Raw genomic sequence first — 16,252 nt, forward strand, 5'->3', positions numbered from 1 at the left:
AACGCTAACATAGTTATTTATGATCTGAGAGTAATTTCCTATAGCTGCTTATTATGGTGATCCATGACATAAGAATGAAATGTTGTGCTACAAGCATCTTAGTGTAGCTAAGATTCATGCTAATTTGCTAATTATATGTAGCAATTGCAATTCTCCATGGTATCTAACATGATGAGGCATGAGGCTTTATGGACTTTACAAAAAATACTATGAGAATTGTATAGTTCATGTATTTTGTATTTTGATCCAGGAATATTTAGATTCCTCAATTTATTACAAAGAGAGTGATGACGAGACTAAGTCCTCAATAGATATCGAATCCGATGATATAAAATGTTTTAAATTTTATTTTTTATACTACTTATTTTATTTTTTTTAAATTTAAAAATATATCTCTTAAATTTCAAGGACAAATGACAATGATGAGGCAGATTTGTGAACCATCCTTTATTTTTTTCTTTTTCTGCATTCAAGGTGAGTAGCATTTTTCTATGTCTTTATGCTCCACACCATATTTCTACTTTTGTCTTATTAAATTAATTCCGTAGTAGTGAAGATTTTGACAATCCAAAAAATTCACTTGCCAGTGACAACTAATTAAAGGGTTTACTTGTTATAGCTTTTTTCAGATGAGTGAGACAGAATTGTGCTGTATCTGCTTTGAGCAAGTTTGCACAATTGAAGTCCAACATTGTGGCCACCAAATGTGTGCACAATGGATACTAGCATGGAAAGAATGATATCCTGTATAATGTAATATATTGGAAAGTAAGCAAAGTTACTTGAGAATGAAGAAGCATCACCTGCATCGATGATTTTGGGCATGATCAAATCAAATGGATATTGTGTATAATTAAGTATTCAAGTGAAGTGAGAAATTCTTTTTCTCGGCAAGTAGCCAGAAAGTCTAAGATCATGTGAAAATGTATTGTATTTGCTTCTTATTTGTTTGTGTATCAAAATATTCAATAATCAATAATATCACGTGGCAATTGTTTTCTTCAACATATTTAAATGCTTTATAAGTGCCCTTCAATACAATTTAAGAGGAAAAGCAGAAAAGGGGTTGGGTGTGATTTGATGAATAATAACTATCAATATTGAATGATAGGATCAATAATAATTTTGGGTGGAATGCCAAGTGATACTGTTCCTATCAGACATCAATAATCTCAAAACTAAAAAGGATAATGTCAAGTGACACTGTTCATATCAGACATCAATATTTACGTTCTTGTTTTGATTTTTTTAAATAAAATAAAATCAAAATCAAAATCAAAACTTTACTAAACCAATACATGAAATGAATATGTGAGACTCAGATCTCTTTCTCCAAAGCCATGAATAAAGAGCTGGAAGATTCAAAATATGAATTGAGCTCAAAGGCATATACATCAATTAAATAATCTGAAAACCTTTATTCAACTAGCATAAATTGTAACAAGCAATTAACTGTCTCAACTGAATAGTGAATACTATTACAGAAATTGAGAGACAATTTCCGACTACAGGAATTGAATAAATCGTCAAGACTAGGGCCCAGTAAATCCATCACAAGCACATTGTACTCTCCTTCTACGCCATACCATTTCACATTTGGGATCCCAGCTGTCAACAAACCAAAAATAGTTTAAGCCGAGTGATTAACATGAAGTCAATGAAAAGCAAAGAGCTCCAAAAGAAAAAAAAATCAGTATGATAAAAGATTACTTCCTTCTTGTAGTATTTTATACAGTTTTGATTCATACAACAATTGAGGGTGCTTGGTTTTGACATTTTCCTGAATAAGAAAGAAAACCAAGACAATAACATGCTCGATCAGACACACATGACTTGTCCTTCAATAATTTAATTTTGCAACTAAAATATACAGAAATCTTTAAATTGCCATGCACTAAAGCACCCCAGAACTCTAATATATCACTCTTTAAAAAAAAAAAAACCTAGTTCTGCATATTCATTTCTTGAAAAGTCAGTAAAACATTACAATTCTCCTAAATTCAGCAGCTCTTAGAATTTTCTCAACAGCAACAAAATTATTACAACTTTACAAACACTAATTTCATTATTACTATTTCTTTTTCAAAATTAACACAGGTAGATAAGAGTACTCACAAGCTTAATCACAACCTCTTCATTTGTCTGAATATTGGTACTTACACAAAAATTTTTAAAATAAATTAATCTAAAAAATTTAATAAAAAAATTCGGAAATTAGAAGTTCAATTATGCACACACAAAAAAAAAGAGAGAGAGTAGACAGGAGAGAAAACTCACTGAGATAGATCTTTTCAAAAGTTCTGCTACCAATTTTATGACCGATACGAAACTTGTTTCCAACTTGAAGCTCCATTAAAGGTCAACCTCTTTTGATTAAAACTCTAAAAAAGTTTGAAAAATTTGAGAAGAAAAACAAAATACGAGCAACAGAGTTTGGGCTCTATGACTTGAAGAAGTAGGTCATGGAGTCGTTGTAGAAGAAGACAGAGGACAGTGGGTAAAGGAAGAAGTGAAGGGACATCGCCAAGAGAAAGAAGGCAGACGAAAAGGAGGTAGAAGAAGAAACGAAAGTTCATCGTGAAGAGGAAGAAGGCAGAGGAAGTGGGTGCAGGAAGAGGCGGAGGGTCATCGCTGCACCAAGGAGGGTTTCGGTTCTCAAATTTTATATTGGAAAATTTTAAAATATCAAAAGAGTTGTTATCTTTTTAAGTGTAATTTTTAATAAATTAATTATAAATTAAATATAAATCATTAGATCGTTTATTAATCTAATCTAACGCTTCAAATTTTATGGTGCATTAGATAAGTTTAAAAGACTTGGATTGATTTTAGATAGTCCCAATAGATAAGATCACCATTATATAAGTTATTTAATTTAAAATAACATAATTTGTGATTATAATTAATATATGTATTACCCACATACTAATGAGATCACTCATTAAACCCTAACGATCAAATAAAAATAGTATCTAAAACCCAAAAGATAATATCTGGTTTTCTTCTTATTTAATTCTAAATAAAAAATAATTATCTCTGATTCAATTTAGTATTTATAACAATAAATGAGATCACCGTTATATAAGTAATTTAATTTAAAATAATATAATTTGTTATTAGAATTAACATATGTATTGTCTACAAACAAACTAGAAAATTAAATAATTTTCTAAAAATCTCTCACTTGGCCTATACCTATATTCTTTCTTGAGATAATCACATCCTATAAATTTTATGCGCGCATCTGAATGCTATTTCCCTTATTATTTAAACAATCTAGTCCGTCTCATATATTAGATAAGGAATTACCGCCGCTTTTATTACATTAATGTCGTGACTGAACCACAATAATTACCATCCTAATATACTTAACGACATAGATGAAATTTGAATGAGTAATATGGAAATTACATGCCAAGTGATCTCATGCATGTCTATTTTCAGCTGCTCCAACTTTAAAAGTTTATTGAGATCAAACACAAAACAAATATTGCAAAATGAACATTTCACATAACATGAAATAAACCGTCAACTTAATTCTGCAGAAAGATAATTCAATATATGTCATAGGACATATAGCATAAAATAAAGTCCCACTAAACCAAGACATCACAAACATTGACACTCATCCGAGCAGTGTGCTCATGAAAGACTTTAGGGGTCAATCCTCGGTTAATAGGTTTGCTAGCATATACTCTGTTCCTATATATTCTATGAAAATCTGTTTTTCTTGAACTTTCTCCTTGACAACTAAGAACTTGATGTCTATATGTTTTGATTTTGTCAAGTTCTTAGTGTTGTTGGAGTATAGTACTGCTGACTTATTGTCACAAAATATTTTCAATGGCCTTTCAATGTCATCTACTATATGAAGTTCAGTGACAAAGTTTCGCAACCATATGCCATGAAATCGGAATCAGAGTACCCAATAATGTCCAAATTTTTTTATTTCCGATAATTAAGCATGTAATCCTTTGTTTTCTTCAGATAACGCATTATGTGTTTAACAACCATCCAATGATCCATTCCAGGATTGCTTAAGTATCTACCTAACATTCCCACTATAAATGATATATCGAGACGTGTGCAGACTTGAGCATACATTAAACTCCCTAGTGCTGATGCATAAAGTTTATCAAGCATTGCTGTCCTCTCAAGATCATTTTTGGGGCATTACTTGAAACTGAACTTGTCTCCTTTAGCTACAGGTGTGTCCATGGTCTACAACTTTCCATGCCATATCTACTTGATTATTTTTTCGATATAGTTCTTTTGTGACAATTCAAGAATACCTTAAAAGTGATCTCTAAATATCTCAATTTCTAATACAAAAAGGGCATCACCAAGATCTTTCATTTTGAATTTGTTCGATATAAATTTTTTAGTTTCATGCAACAAGGCTATATCGCTACTGGAAAGTAGAATGTCATCAACACATAATACAAAAAATATGTATTTGCTCCCACTGAACTTGGGGTATTCACATTCATCTATAATATTTACTGCAAAACCATATGAGATAATAACTTGATGAAACTTGTGATACCATTGACAGAAAGTTTGTTTGAGACCATAGATGGGTTTTTTTAACTTACAAACTATTGATTTTGAATAGCCTGATACAAAATTTTCTAGTCATATACATCGTTTTATCAATGTCACCATTGAGAAACGCTATCTTTACATCTATCTGGTGTAGCTTCAAGTCAAAATAAGCCACTAGTGACATTATGGTTCTAAAAGAGTCTTTTGATAATACTTGAGAGAAAGTCTCTTAATAGTCTATGCCTTGCTTTTGAGTAAAGCCTTTATTGACTAGACGAGTTTTGTATCTCTCGACATTACCCTTAGAATTCCTTTTGGTTTTAAATATCCATTTACAACGAATTGGTTTCACACCTTCAGGTAATTCTACGAGATCCCAAACGTCATTGTCTTTCATAAACTTCATTTCATCTTTCATGGCATCGATCCACTTTTCAGAGTTAGAACTTTGCATGGCTTGAACAAAATTGCTTGGGTCATTTTTTGTCAAACCAACGCCATTCTTATGTTCTTGGAGATAGACTACATATTCATCCAAAATTGCACTTCTCCTTTTTCTGTTGGATCTCTTTAATGGAACTTCTTGAGGTTGTTGAGCTTGCTGTATGAATTGGAATTGAAGAAGATTCTCGTTATTCTCTTGTACTGTAGCAGTATTTTGAGCAAAAATAATATTTTCATTATTCTCTTGTACTGTAATTGGATCTATAGTAGAATTCTCATTGTGCTCTTATACTATAACTGCATCTTGAACAATAATAGGTACAAAGACTTGATCATTATCAGTTATAGAATCCTCTTCAAAAGCAACATTCCTAACATTCCTATTAAGGATGTACACTGCGGTCTTTAAGGCTTATCCCCAAAGTGATTCAGGCAAGGAAGAATGACTAATCATACTTATCACTAGGTCCTTAAGAGTTTGGTTTGTTTGCTCTGCAACACCATTCATGCTAGGTTTGCCTGGCGTAGTGTATTGCGGAACAATACCACACCTCTAGAAAAAGAGCAAAAAAGCCCAGGATGTTACTCACCTGAACCGTCATATCTTTCATAGTATTCACCACGACAATCAGATTTGACAGCTTTAATTTTCTTCTTAAGTTGAAGTTCAACTTCAGCTTTAAAAGACTTGAAAACATACAAGACTTGTGACTTTTCATGAATTAAATATAGATACTCATAATGAGAGTAATCATCTATGAACATAATAAAATACCATTGTCCATTCCAAGAGACAGTATGGAATGGGCCACGTATATAGGTATGTATTAGTTCTAAGACATCTTTCGCTCTCTCGGCACCTAATTTTCTTTCATTTGTTCTTTTTTACTTTATGCACTCAATGCAGACTTCAAAGTCTGCCAAATTTAAGGTCCAATAATCTCATCAAACACAAGCCTCTGAATTTTCTGTTTAGAGATGTGACCTAGGCGTTTGTGCCATAGTGATGCCAAATTCTTATTTAGTTTTTGTTTTGTACCTATTTGCAGTATTTCATTATTAAGAAATTCAAATCAAGCCTATATAAATTATCTATTAGACGACTAGAGAAAATATTATTAAAATTATAAAAGAGACTGACTTTATTATTTTTGAACGAACAAAAATAACCTGATTTGTCCAAACGAAAAACAGAAACTAAATTCCATCTAAACGACGGTACATAAAATGTCTAAAATAAATCCAAGTAAAATCCACTCGTGGAACATAATCTAAAGATTCCTATAGCTTTGACTGCAATTATATTGCCGTCTGCCACATAGATGTGTCTTTCAGCATCACTTGGCGGTTGGCTCCACAGGCAACCCTGCATAGTAACACTTACATGAGTAGTAGCAGCAGAATCTACCCACCAAGTATCAATAGGTGTATAACTTAAATTAGTTTCAGAACAAATGAAAGTAAGAATCATACCCTTCTTTACACGCTAAGTGGCATATTTGGTACAATCCTTTTTCATGTATCGCACGTTCTTACAGAAAAAATAGGTTGAAGCTTGATCCTGTTTCTTAGCCTTTTTCTGCTGAGAAAGCGCATCCGCAGTAGTATCACGCTTTCTTTTATACTGAGAAGATGAAACCATGTGAGCACTTTCACTCTTTTCTTGTTGTAACCTCTCTTCTTCTTGCACATAGTGAGATACAAGCTCATTTAGGGACTAAGTGTCCTTCAGAGTGTTATAACTCAATTTGAATTGCCCAAAGTGTGCAAGATGAGAGATCATAATGAAATGTAGGAGTAAATCTTCAGACAACTCTAACTTTAGTTCTTTCAATTTAGAAGCAAGATGAGACATTTTCATAATGTACTTTCTTATATTCCCTTTACCTTTATAGCTCGTGGAGATAATTTTTCTCAAAAGGTTACTTGCCTCCATCTTTTCATTCTTAGCAAAAAATTTTTCAACATCTTTCAAGAACTGTTTGACATCTTTATCCTCAGTAATTGAGCCCCAAAATGCTTCAAGAATTGAGTGTTTCATGATCATGTTCATTCTATTGGATCTCTTTCACTTCTCTATTTTAACCTCATTGAAATTTTCTGGAATGGAAGTGGGTTTCTCTTCTCAAAGAGCTATATCTAGATCTATACAACCGAGGACAATCTCTACGGTATCTTTCCAAACCTTAAAGTTTGAACCATTCAGTATATAAATACTACTAATTTGTGCAGAAATATTGGTAGTTAAAGCTATAATTTCTGGATTAGAACAAAAAAATATGCAGTAAATATAAGTTAAATAATGAGAGAAAATCCATATTGAGATATCTAGAACAACATTAATTTTCAATCTTTAGATAGAAAACTTAACTGTAAGTGATACTCTCATTGAGTAATCAAATATTATCAAAATTCTTGTCACACATTAAGCCTTTCTTTGGACCGACTGAATGCACATATAAAAACTTAAACTTCGCAACATATTTATTACCATATATATTTTCTATTAATTAACCAAACAATAATGTTTCTTTGGACCGATTATTGACCGCATAATTAATAGAAAATAAACAAAAGTATGCAATGCTTATTATTTGGCCAAACAATAAACTTCTTTTGGGCCATTATTATTCGCATAAATAATGAATATTATTTTTTATTACTCAAAAAATAAAAAATAAGTTGCATCTCTTGTTAGTGTTTTTGTGTCCTTCCTATTAGGATGAATACAAAATATACTAATTCAGTGTCTGTGAACAAAATGTCTTTATTGTCAAACATAATTTCATGTCTCTGTTTTTCTATCTTAGTGTCTTATACCTATAAACAAATGTAGTCAGAGAGAGATTCTCCTCTTTTGCAATGGGTGGACCCTTTTGGACTTTGGAGAGGATTTGTTCATGGATAAGTTTGAAGCTCTGCTTCCAGCTCAAAAGGTGGGGAGTGTCGATGTTTAATCACAAAGATATACCTTTATGGTACATTGGATCCACTTACAACCTTATTCACTCTATATAAGATCAAATTACATAAAAAAATAAACCAATGCATCGTAGTGGGTAAGAAGAAAAAGAACAGCTTTCGCTTCTTCACCAGGAATTTCTATGAAAAGTTGACCGGTAAAGATCTTCTTTCGCGTTAAGCGCTCCTAAATGCCTTACAATTCCAGAGTTAAGAAAGGCTCTTCTTCTTTTTAGAATATAGGAAGGAGATATAAAATATTGAATTTTAACCAACCAATTATATCTTTTTCTTTGGTCGTTATTTGTATATTATTATTATTTTTATTTTTAAAAAGTCTTTGACAGCCAGAATAATTGTCCAAAAGACAATATCTTACGATCTAATATCAAGTGAATTGTGTTTATTCTAAATTTCTATGCTTCCTACTCTTTTATTATTGATTAAATTAACAAGTAACTGAATTATTCGCTATGTATATCGTGCAAATTATGCATGATCAATTATTGAGCATCATTTTTCGACATGCACATGAGTTATTAAGGACATGACCATTACCAACATTTTGAAAAGAAGAGAAAGCCAAATCGTGTATTCAAGAAATAAATTAATCAACTCGATTACTAAAGCAAAAGGTACACGTGAAATTAAACTACAATCTAGATTCTAGAGAAGAATATTTGGATTTTACGTAGATAATAATAACTACTAGTGAATAACGTAGGGAAGTTAATCTTGGCTTTAGAACAGTAATATGCTTTGGTGAATAGTCCAACCACAAGTGATGAGAACATTTAGATTCAAGGATAATTACATTCATTTTCAAGTTCAGAAGCAATTTAAACACGTGACTAATATGTAATAGTAATAAGGAAAACTTGTCCATCCTCAATTACAAATGCCATAGAGCAAGTTTGTTACTTAACATGTCTCTTGTATATAAAACCAGCTGTGATATACAGAGAAAAAGGTGATAAGTTCCAATAGTGGCAATGTTTAAAATTCATGGCTAGCATATGGCAAAGAAGAGGACAAGCAATTGGTACATTGGGACAAAGTAAAATATTATTTTCAAGTAGCAAACTAGCAGGCAATGCATCTAATAAGTGTGTGGTGTTTGACGTGTGAATAAGTAATCCAAGTCTAGTAGACAACTAGTTTGTGGTATGAGAATGTGTGTGGTACCCTTGGAGTCTTGATGACAATGCCTAAGAAGGGTTCTAAGAGGTATTCTAGGAAGTTTTAGGCATGTATGTACTAAATTTCTTAATTTTTTATTCAAAAAAGTTCTACATCCATGTAAAAAATACATGGATATTATCCAAGTAACTTTCTCCACGCGCGTTTCTCCACCTCACAGTCGTTTCTTATACACGCACTTCATATAAAGTATATAACGTAAACCTTTTCTGCGTGATAAACCTTTCTCAATGTAAACCTTGTTCTTTTCTAGCGTTTTCGTTCTTCTTCTTCAACCAAATAAAATTCCTTGTTCTCTGCATTATGGATCTAGATTGACTTCGACATAATTAGCTTCGTCGTGTTTCTTCTTCTTCATTTTTTTCTTTGATCTAGACTTCTAAATTTAAAACAATGAATGAATCAATTTCAAATCAGTTGAATGAGTGCGATTTGGATTATTTTTTCGAAACGCATCAATTTGATGAGGTTTGGATTATTGAATTTTGAATCGAATTCAATGAAATGTAATTGCTAATTTTATTTGAATTGAATTGAATGGACAGAGGTGATCTGAATTGAATTGAATTGATAATATCTAAATTGTAGACAGAGTTGTTTCAAATTTGGTTTTGTATAATGGATTAGCTTTCATTTACTGTGAGTAACCTTTCGGTTCGGTAAGTATTATAGAGTTGTTTCACCATGAGCATGTGTTCAGTTCGGTATGCAGAGAGGAGTCTATAAAAAAAATTAGAGGAATATATTCTGTTTTGTTCACTAAGCACTATATAATTGTTTCACCATAATAAAGCTTTCGGTTCACCATGCAGACCAGCTGTATTGTGAATAAAAAATTTGTCCTAATGGTGGGAAAGATTTTCAAGACACTAGAAGAAGCTGGAAAGTTCCACAAACATTATTCCAAACTTGCTGATTTTTCTACAAAAATAAGGAACACGAATAGGGACAGAGACAAGATTAAGAATCAACTAATCGTATGCACTAGAGAGGAGAGGTGGAAATCCAAGATATCTCCAACTTTGAAGACAAACCTTTCAGCTGGGGTTAAATTGTCCGGTCAGAATTTATGTACACATAATGAAGGATGTTGGTCTTTGGACAATTTCCAAAGTTGTTTTGAATCACTCACATCCTTGCTGTCCAGACGGGGCAGAGATGCTCAAACAACATAGGGAGCTTAACATGTTCGTGTGTCGCATCATCGAAATCAACGAGGAAGCCAGAATCAGACCAAGCAAAACTTACCAATCATTTGTGGCAGCAGCTGGCAGCCACAGTGAATTAAGTTTTATAAAAAAAGACGTGAGGAATTACATGACAAGGGAAGTACGGAATATTTCTGAACAAGACGATGCCAAAGAATTTGGGAAGTACCTACTAAGAATGAAAGAGAAGAACCAAATTTTTTCTTTGAGCTCAACCTCGAAGGCGATCATTGCATTAAACATGCATTATGGGCCGACGCAAGAAGCAGGGCCGCATGTGAGTATTTCGGAGACATGATTTCATTCGACACTACCTACAACACAAATAGGTATTCCGTTCAGTCGCTTATAGTTTTATGTTTGCTGAATGTACAAATTTCAGTTCACCACGGTCTGGGTATGTATTTATGCAAGTATAACCTGGTTTTAGGTTCTTTTGTGGGCGTGAATCACTACGGTCAGTCAACATTTCTCGGATGTGCGCTGATGAAAAATGAGGACATCCAATCATTCAAATGATTATTCGAGTGTTGGCTCCATTGCATGGGAGAGGCACCAAAAGGCATTCTTACCGACCAATGCGTATCGATTCAAAGGGCCATTGAGTTCGCAGGCCAACAACAATTCACCGGTGGCGCATCTGGCACATCATGAAGAAGATCCCAAACAAACTAAACGGTTACAAGCGACACGACAAAATTAATCAAGATATGAACCATGTTGTTTGGAACTCGTACACAAAAGACGTATTTGATAGAAATTGGAACGATTTCATGACAAAGTACGGGCTCGAAGGCAACAAGTGGCTATCAGATAACCAAGGTTTCAATTCGAATTATTTTCATGTCCATACCTTTTTTTTCAAAACATGAACTGGTTTCGGTTCACCACACCTTATCGGTTCAGTTTATTATGCAGAGCTGTATGAGGATCGGCATATATGGATTCCAATTTACTTAGATCACCACTTCTGGGCTGGGATGAGAAGCACACAAAGGAGCGAGAACATGCATTCATTTTTCAACAAGCTCATTACAGGCAACAGCTCCTTGAGACAATTCATGAAGCAATACGACAATTGCCTAGTAAGTAGAGAGCAAGCAGAGAGAAAATTTGATGCTGTAGATTTTCACACTGTGATACCGTGCGCAATAAAATCAGTAATAGAGGCACAGTTTCAGCATGTATATACCCATGAAAAGTTCAGGGAAGTTCAAGGTCAATTCAGAGGTAAAGTGAACTATATCACAAGATCAATGTATTCCACCCTAGGTTTCACAACATACGAAGTCGTAGAGCAGGTTTCCTACTCCACAATCAACAAGTTTGTTGTCACCTACAACGCAGTATCATGAGAAGTAAAGTGATAATGCTTGCTGTTCGAGTCAAGGGGCATATTGTGCCGTCATTCCCCAAGCATACTAAGCTTTGAGCGAGTGGATAACGTGTCACCGAAATACATACTGGAATGTTGGAGCAAGAACATAAAGAGGAATTGGTGTTTTGGTCACACAATATATGCGAATTTGCATCCGAGTCTGAGGAGTTGACAAGAATTTTGCATCGGGCATTTGACAAGGTCATGGCTGAGATGCAAGAATATCAAGAGATAAGCAAAGAAAAAAGTTTGTTATCCCATGAAGAAGCGATGTTGAGTGATGTGAACGACCTTCAACCCCGCCACGCGTCAAAACAAGAGGCCGGCCCAAGAACAGACTTGGATCAAACTTGGAAAAAAAGATCTCAAATGCCATGAAGAAAAAGAAAAAGACAGCTCTAAGTAAGGTAAAATTGACTTGATTTTGATTAGGTAAAAATTCAGTTGTGCATTTTGCTGATATACAATTAATTATGTCTTTTGTAGTTGAACCTTTTAGACGCTGGATCATCGATTCAGTCAAGCTCCAGTCTTTACAATGCACCAGATATGAACTATCTAAGAGAGGATTATACGAGTTTTAGATTTTATTATAATAGATATTTCTATTCACCCATGAGCACATTTCGGTTCGACAGGTGTACTAATTCGGTTCACCGAGGTTATAGGTGGGTTAATTTCTGACTGTTGTTAGTCTTTAATGGATAGTCACTTTTTTTGTGAAATTCTTTATTCCAAAAGTCAATTTTTTCTTTATTGTGCTATGTCATAGAGTTTAGGTGTTTCTGTAACTGAATATTGATAGAAACATTTTTTTATAATTAGCTCTCTGAATTTCTGTACAGTGTGTTTGCTACCTTCGGTTCAGCAGTGTATTAATTTTGGTTCACTGTGTTTTTTGGTGTTCTTAATATATTGGTAAATACACTGATTCCAATCACTGTAGAACCTAGTACAAAACAGCAGCTAGACAGTTCCAACAGACAGGACAATGAGTAATCCATCTTGAATCAGATATATACATTAACATTTACATTAATATTGACATATATACATTTGAAAGAAGCATTGTTTGCTTTTTTAAACAAGTTAAACAAAATATTGTTAATTACAACCAGTTAATCATAGTATGTCCTATTTACTATCTAAATCCCCATATGAGAATTTACAATAAGGGCTGGAGAGGGCAGCAGATGACTTCGGGAGTCTTATTGCTTCAGATTCCCGATTCACTTGGTCTCTGATTTTGTTCATTTCGTTCAAGAGAATGTGCGGACCATATTCATACCTGAAGCCATCAATCTCGTCCTACATTTCAATTAAAAGGAATTAGTTACATAAGAAATGAACCCAACTGAAATAAGAAAATAAAGAACTTTATTAATTTAGAAAGTACTTACTTGTATCCAAGCTTTATATTTATATCTCTTCCCGGTTTTGATCTTTTGTGGATCAATTATTTCGAGCCATTTCATGACGTATATTCCACAATCATAGTTAAGCAAGAATTGAGTACAATACGATCAATAGTATACAAAATAAAATACATTAAATATAGCACTATAGAAGAGAAAGATTCTTACTCTATGCGTTGACCATTCAGTGGGATATACTCTGTTTTTTCTCCCAGTCCGTCCTTTATTAAGGGTTCTACCTCAGCGTAAACCCTCATCTGAGAAATTATTAATACCTGAAAGGGACATAAAAATTGAAAAAAAAGCAACAACAGTGAATCAAACTCATTTCATGTACTAAATAATTTGAATAATTTACAAGAAAATAACTTAAAACAAATTTGTTCAGTTTCACTCTCGAATCAGGTATATATTTTTTCGGCTTATTCACAGGGTCAAGCACATAGAATTTCCTATTCTTGACATCGGCAATCCACAACCACCAATGCCCTCTGTTGCAAATTGGCACAAATAGCTAAAGTTTGGGAAAATGATAGAATATTTCAGTCAAAACAATAGCTAACGAGAGAATTATCAAAGAATTTTTGGAGATTACAACTTACAAATGGATGCGATGCAAGTTTTCTTTTGTTAAGAAACTGGCGGTGGTGGGCATACTGCTCAATATCGAACCGGTAGGCCTTGTTTGTCCCTTTATCAGTGTAGTCCACGCCGTGGGTTCCCACCATAAAATTCTGTAAAATGAACATTAGTTAAATAACAAAGGCCACCAAACCGAAAACAATTCATATGGTGAATCAAAATTACAAAGGCCACCAAACCGAACAATGTTCATGTGGTGAATAAATGGTGATCAACTTTCAATTAACAAGAATAGTATTTTTTTCATACAAAATAACTCAAAATAACACATAACAATAAGGTGAATCAATATGAACATTTACACCGAATCGAACAACATTCATATGGTGAATCAAAATCACAAAGGCCACCGAACCGAACAATGTTCATGTGGTGAATAAATGGTGATCAACTTTCAATCAACAAAAATAGTATTTTTCCATGCAAAAGAAGTACTGAACAGAGTAACAAGCAATTTCAAAGCCCTAGTTATACTGTAAAAATGCAATCAAAGTAACCCTAAACCCAAACAAAGTAAAAGAAGGCTACCGAACCGAACATTGTTTAGCTTACCACAATATCCAGCGGGACAATATATATTTGTTCCTGATACTGGCAAACTTTTATTTGGTTGAGAATCATGCTATGTATACTGACCACCTAAAGGAAGAAAATGTATGAGATATACTGTATAAGAGTTTTTAGAAAAATCATTAACATTAATGCAATTAGCTATAGCAAAGAATTTACTGCGGCATGCACTTGTTCTTTGGGCATTAGAGACATGAAATATTCTCTGAACCCCTCGTAAATTGCCTCATATTTCAAGATGAATATTGTATCATATTCGTTGCTACTATCTTTTGTCTTTTTTACATGTGTCATCCAATGATAACACTTTTCAATCAAATCCCTCGTGATTTTTATCCTTTTCTCCAAAGTTTTGAAAACTTCAGCAGCTGGTAAGGTTGGCTCGAACGTTGTTACTTCAGCAAACTTTAATGCTGCCATCACTCCAGTATCTACCACTGCCTCTTCCAGGATTTCAAGCTTTGAAATACTTGCCTCAGAGGGCTGAGTTGGTTGAGATGCTGGTGGACTTATCCCAAGGTTAAAGGAAGGCATTTTATCTTCCCTTTGCCTAGGTTGAGCAGCACTACAAGATGATAGATATTTAACAATGATATTAAATAATACAATGAACCGAAATTAAAACTTAGAATAAGAATTTTATGCTTACACATTAACAGCTACTTCTTGTTATGATTGTTGTGCCACCGGAGGTTCTTGGCATGGTTGCTGTTGTTTTTTGGCAGGGCTACTGCATTAAATAGAAAACAGTTCAATAACAACCCAGAATTATTATCCTATACTATTAAAATTAATAAAAAGAATTTTTATGTGCAACTTACTCATTATCAGAAACTTCATAGATATAGTCATCATTGATTAACTCCTCAATAACAGAACTCGTAATAGACACCGTAATAGTATCTCTAACAAATGTAAACAAGGAAGAGGTTAATATTGAATAATTAGAATTTATTCTGAGAAACGGGAATATGCACATTGAAAAAATGATATTAATTAAAACTTACACATTCAACGTAGGTTCTGGCTCTATTTTTCTCGGGAAAGATTCCTTGATAACCTGCTTTTCGGGTTCTGGAGGGCAACTGTAAGAAAGAGAAGAAGGTCCAAAGACAAAAACACATTGAATTCATTTTTCGATAACTGAACCACAATTAAACCAAGTATTGAACCGAAATTATTGAGATTTGTATAAACAGTAAAACTAACACATCAACAGGTATTTCTTGTTCCGATTGCTGCGCTGTTGCTTCTTCGAAGGGCTGTTGTTGTGGTTCCAAAGGGCTGCTGCATTAAATAGTAAATATTTCAATAATTATCCCAAACTATTATCATATTTATAAACTTATGATAAATAATGAAACAGCTAGAAAAGCATTGAACAAGATTCATTTGGTGAATAAATATTTATAAACTTACTCATTATCAGAAGTTTGCTGTGTTTGACTTTCTGGAGGGACATAAATGAAGTCATCTTTGATCAACTCTTCCTGAACAGAACTTGGAAAAGACAACGCAAGAGGATTTTTAAGGAATGTAAATAAGGAAGAAGTTAATGTTGAATAATTAGAATTTGTTTTGAGAAATGCAAATCTGCACATTGAAAAAGAGTAAAGTACCAATCCGGTCCCTGTCCATTTCCCAAAATGATAAGACGACCCTTAACCAAAAACACGTTCCATTACGGTCCCTGACCCTGTACTCCGTCTGCCAACTCGGTCCTTCTGTCAATTTCACGACGAAAATTCGACGGAAATTGCTGACGTGTTAGGTTAAAAAATGGATAGGGACCTAATTGTCTCTAAATTTAAATTGGTTAGGGGTTTATTTGTCCTTATTATTCTTTAAACAATATTTTTAATTATATTTTTATTCATTATATTAATATT

The 16,252-nt window shown here is 33.4% G+C and overlaps 1 protein-coding gene across 1 annotated transcript; it reads right to left on the minus strand.

Annotated features, from left to right (window-relative positions):
• Positions 1 to 1,417: 1,417 nt before the first annotated feature.
• Positions 1,418 to 2,353, minus strand: LOC130956905 (casein kinase 1-like protein 2). The gene is made up of 4 exons (XM_057883843.1): positions 2,274 to 2,353; positions 2,116 to 2,155; positions 1,711 to 1,780; positions 1,418 to 1,608 (listed from the first exon to the last, which is right to left on the minus strand). Exons 1-4 carry the CDS (start codon positions 2,351 to 2,353, stop codon positions 1,418 to 1,420), a joined length of 381 nt encoding a protein of 126 aa, XP_057739826.1.
• Between the last annotated feature and the right edge of the window lie 13,899 nt (positions 2,354 to 16,252).

The sequence above is a fragment of the Arachis stenosperma genome, chromosome 10 (assembly GCF_014773155.1).
Source record: "Arachis stenosperma cultivar V10309 chromosome 10, arast.V10309.gnm1.PFL2, whole genome shotgun sequence".
In the NCBI taxonomy this organism is placed as follows: domain Eukaryota; kingdom Viridiplantae; phylum Streptophyta; class Magnoliopsida; order Fabales; family Fabaceae; genus Arachis; species Arachis stenosperma.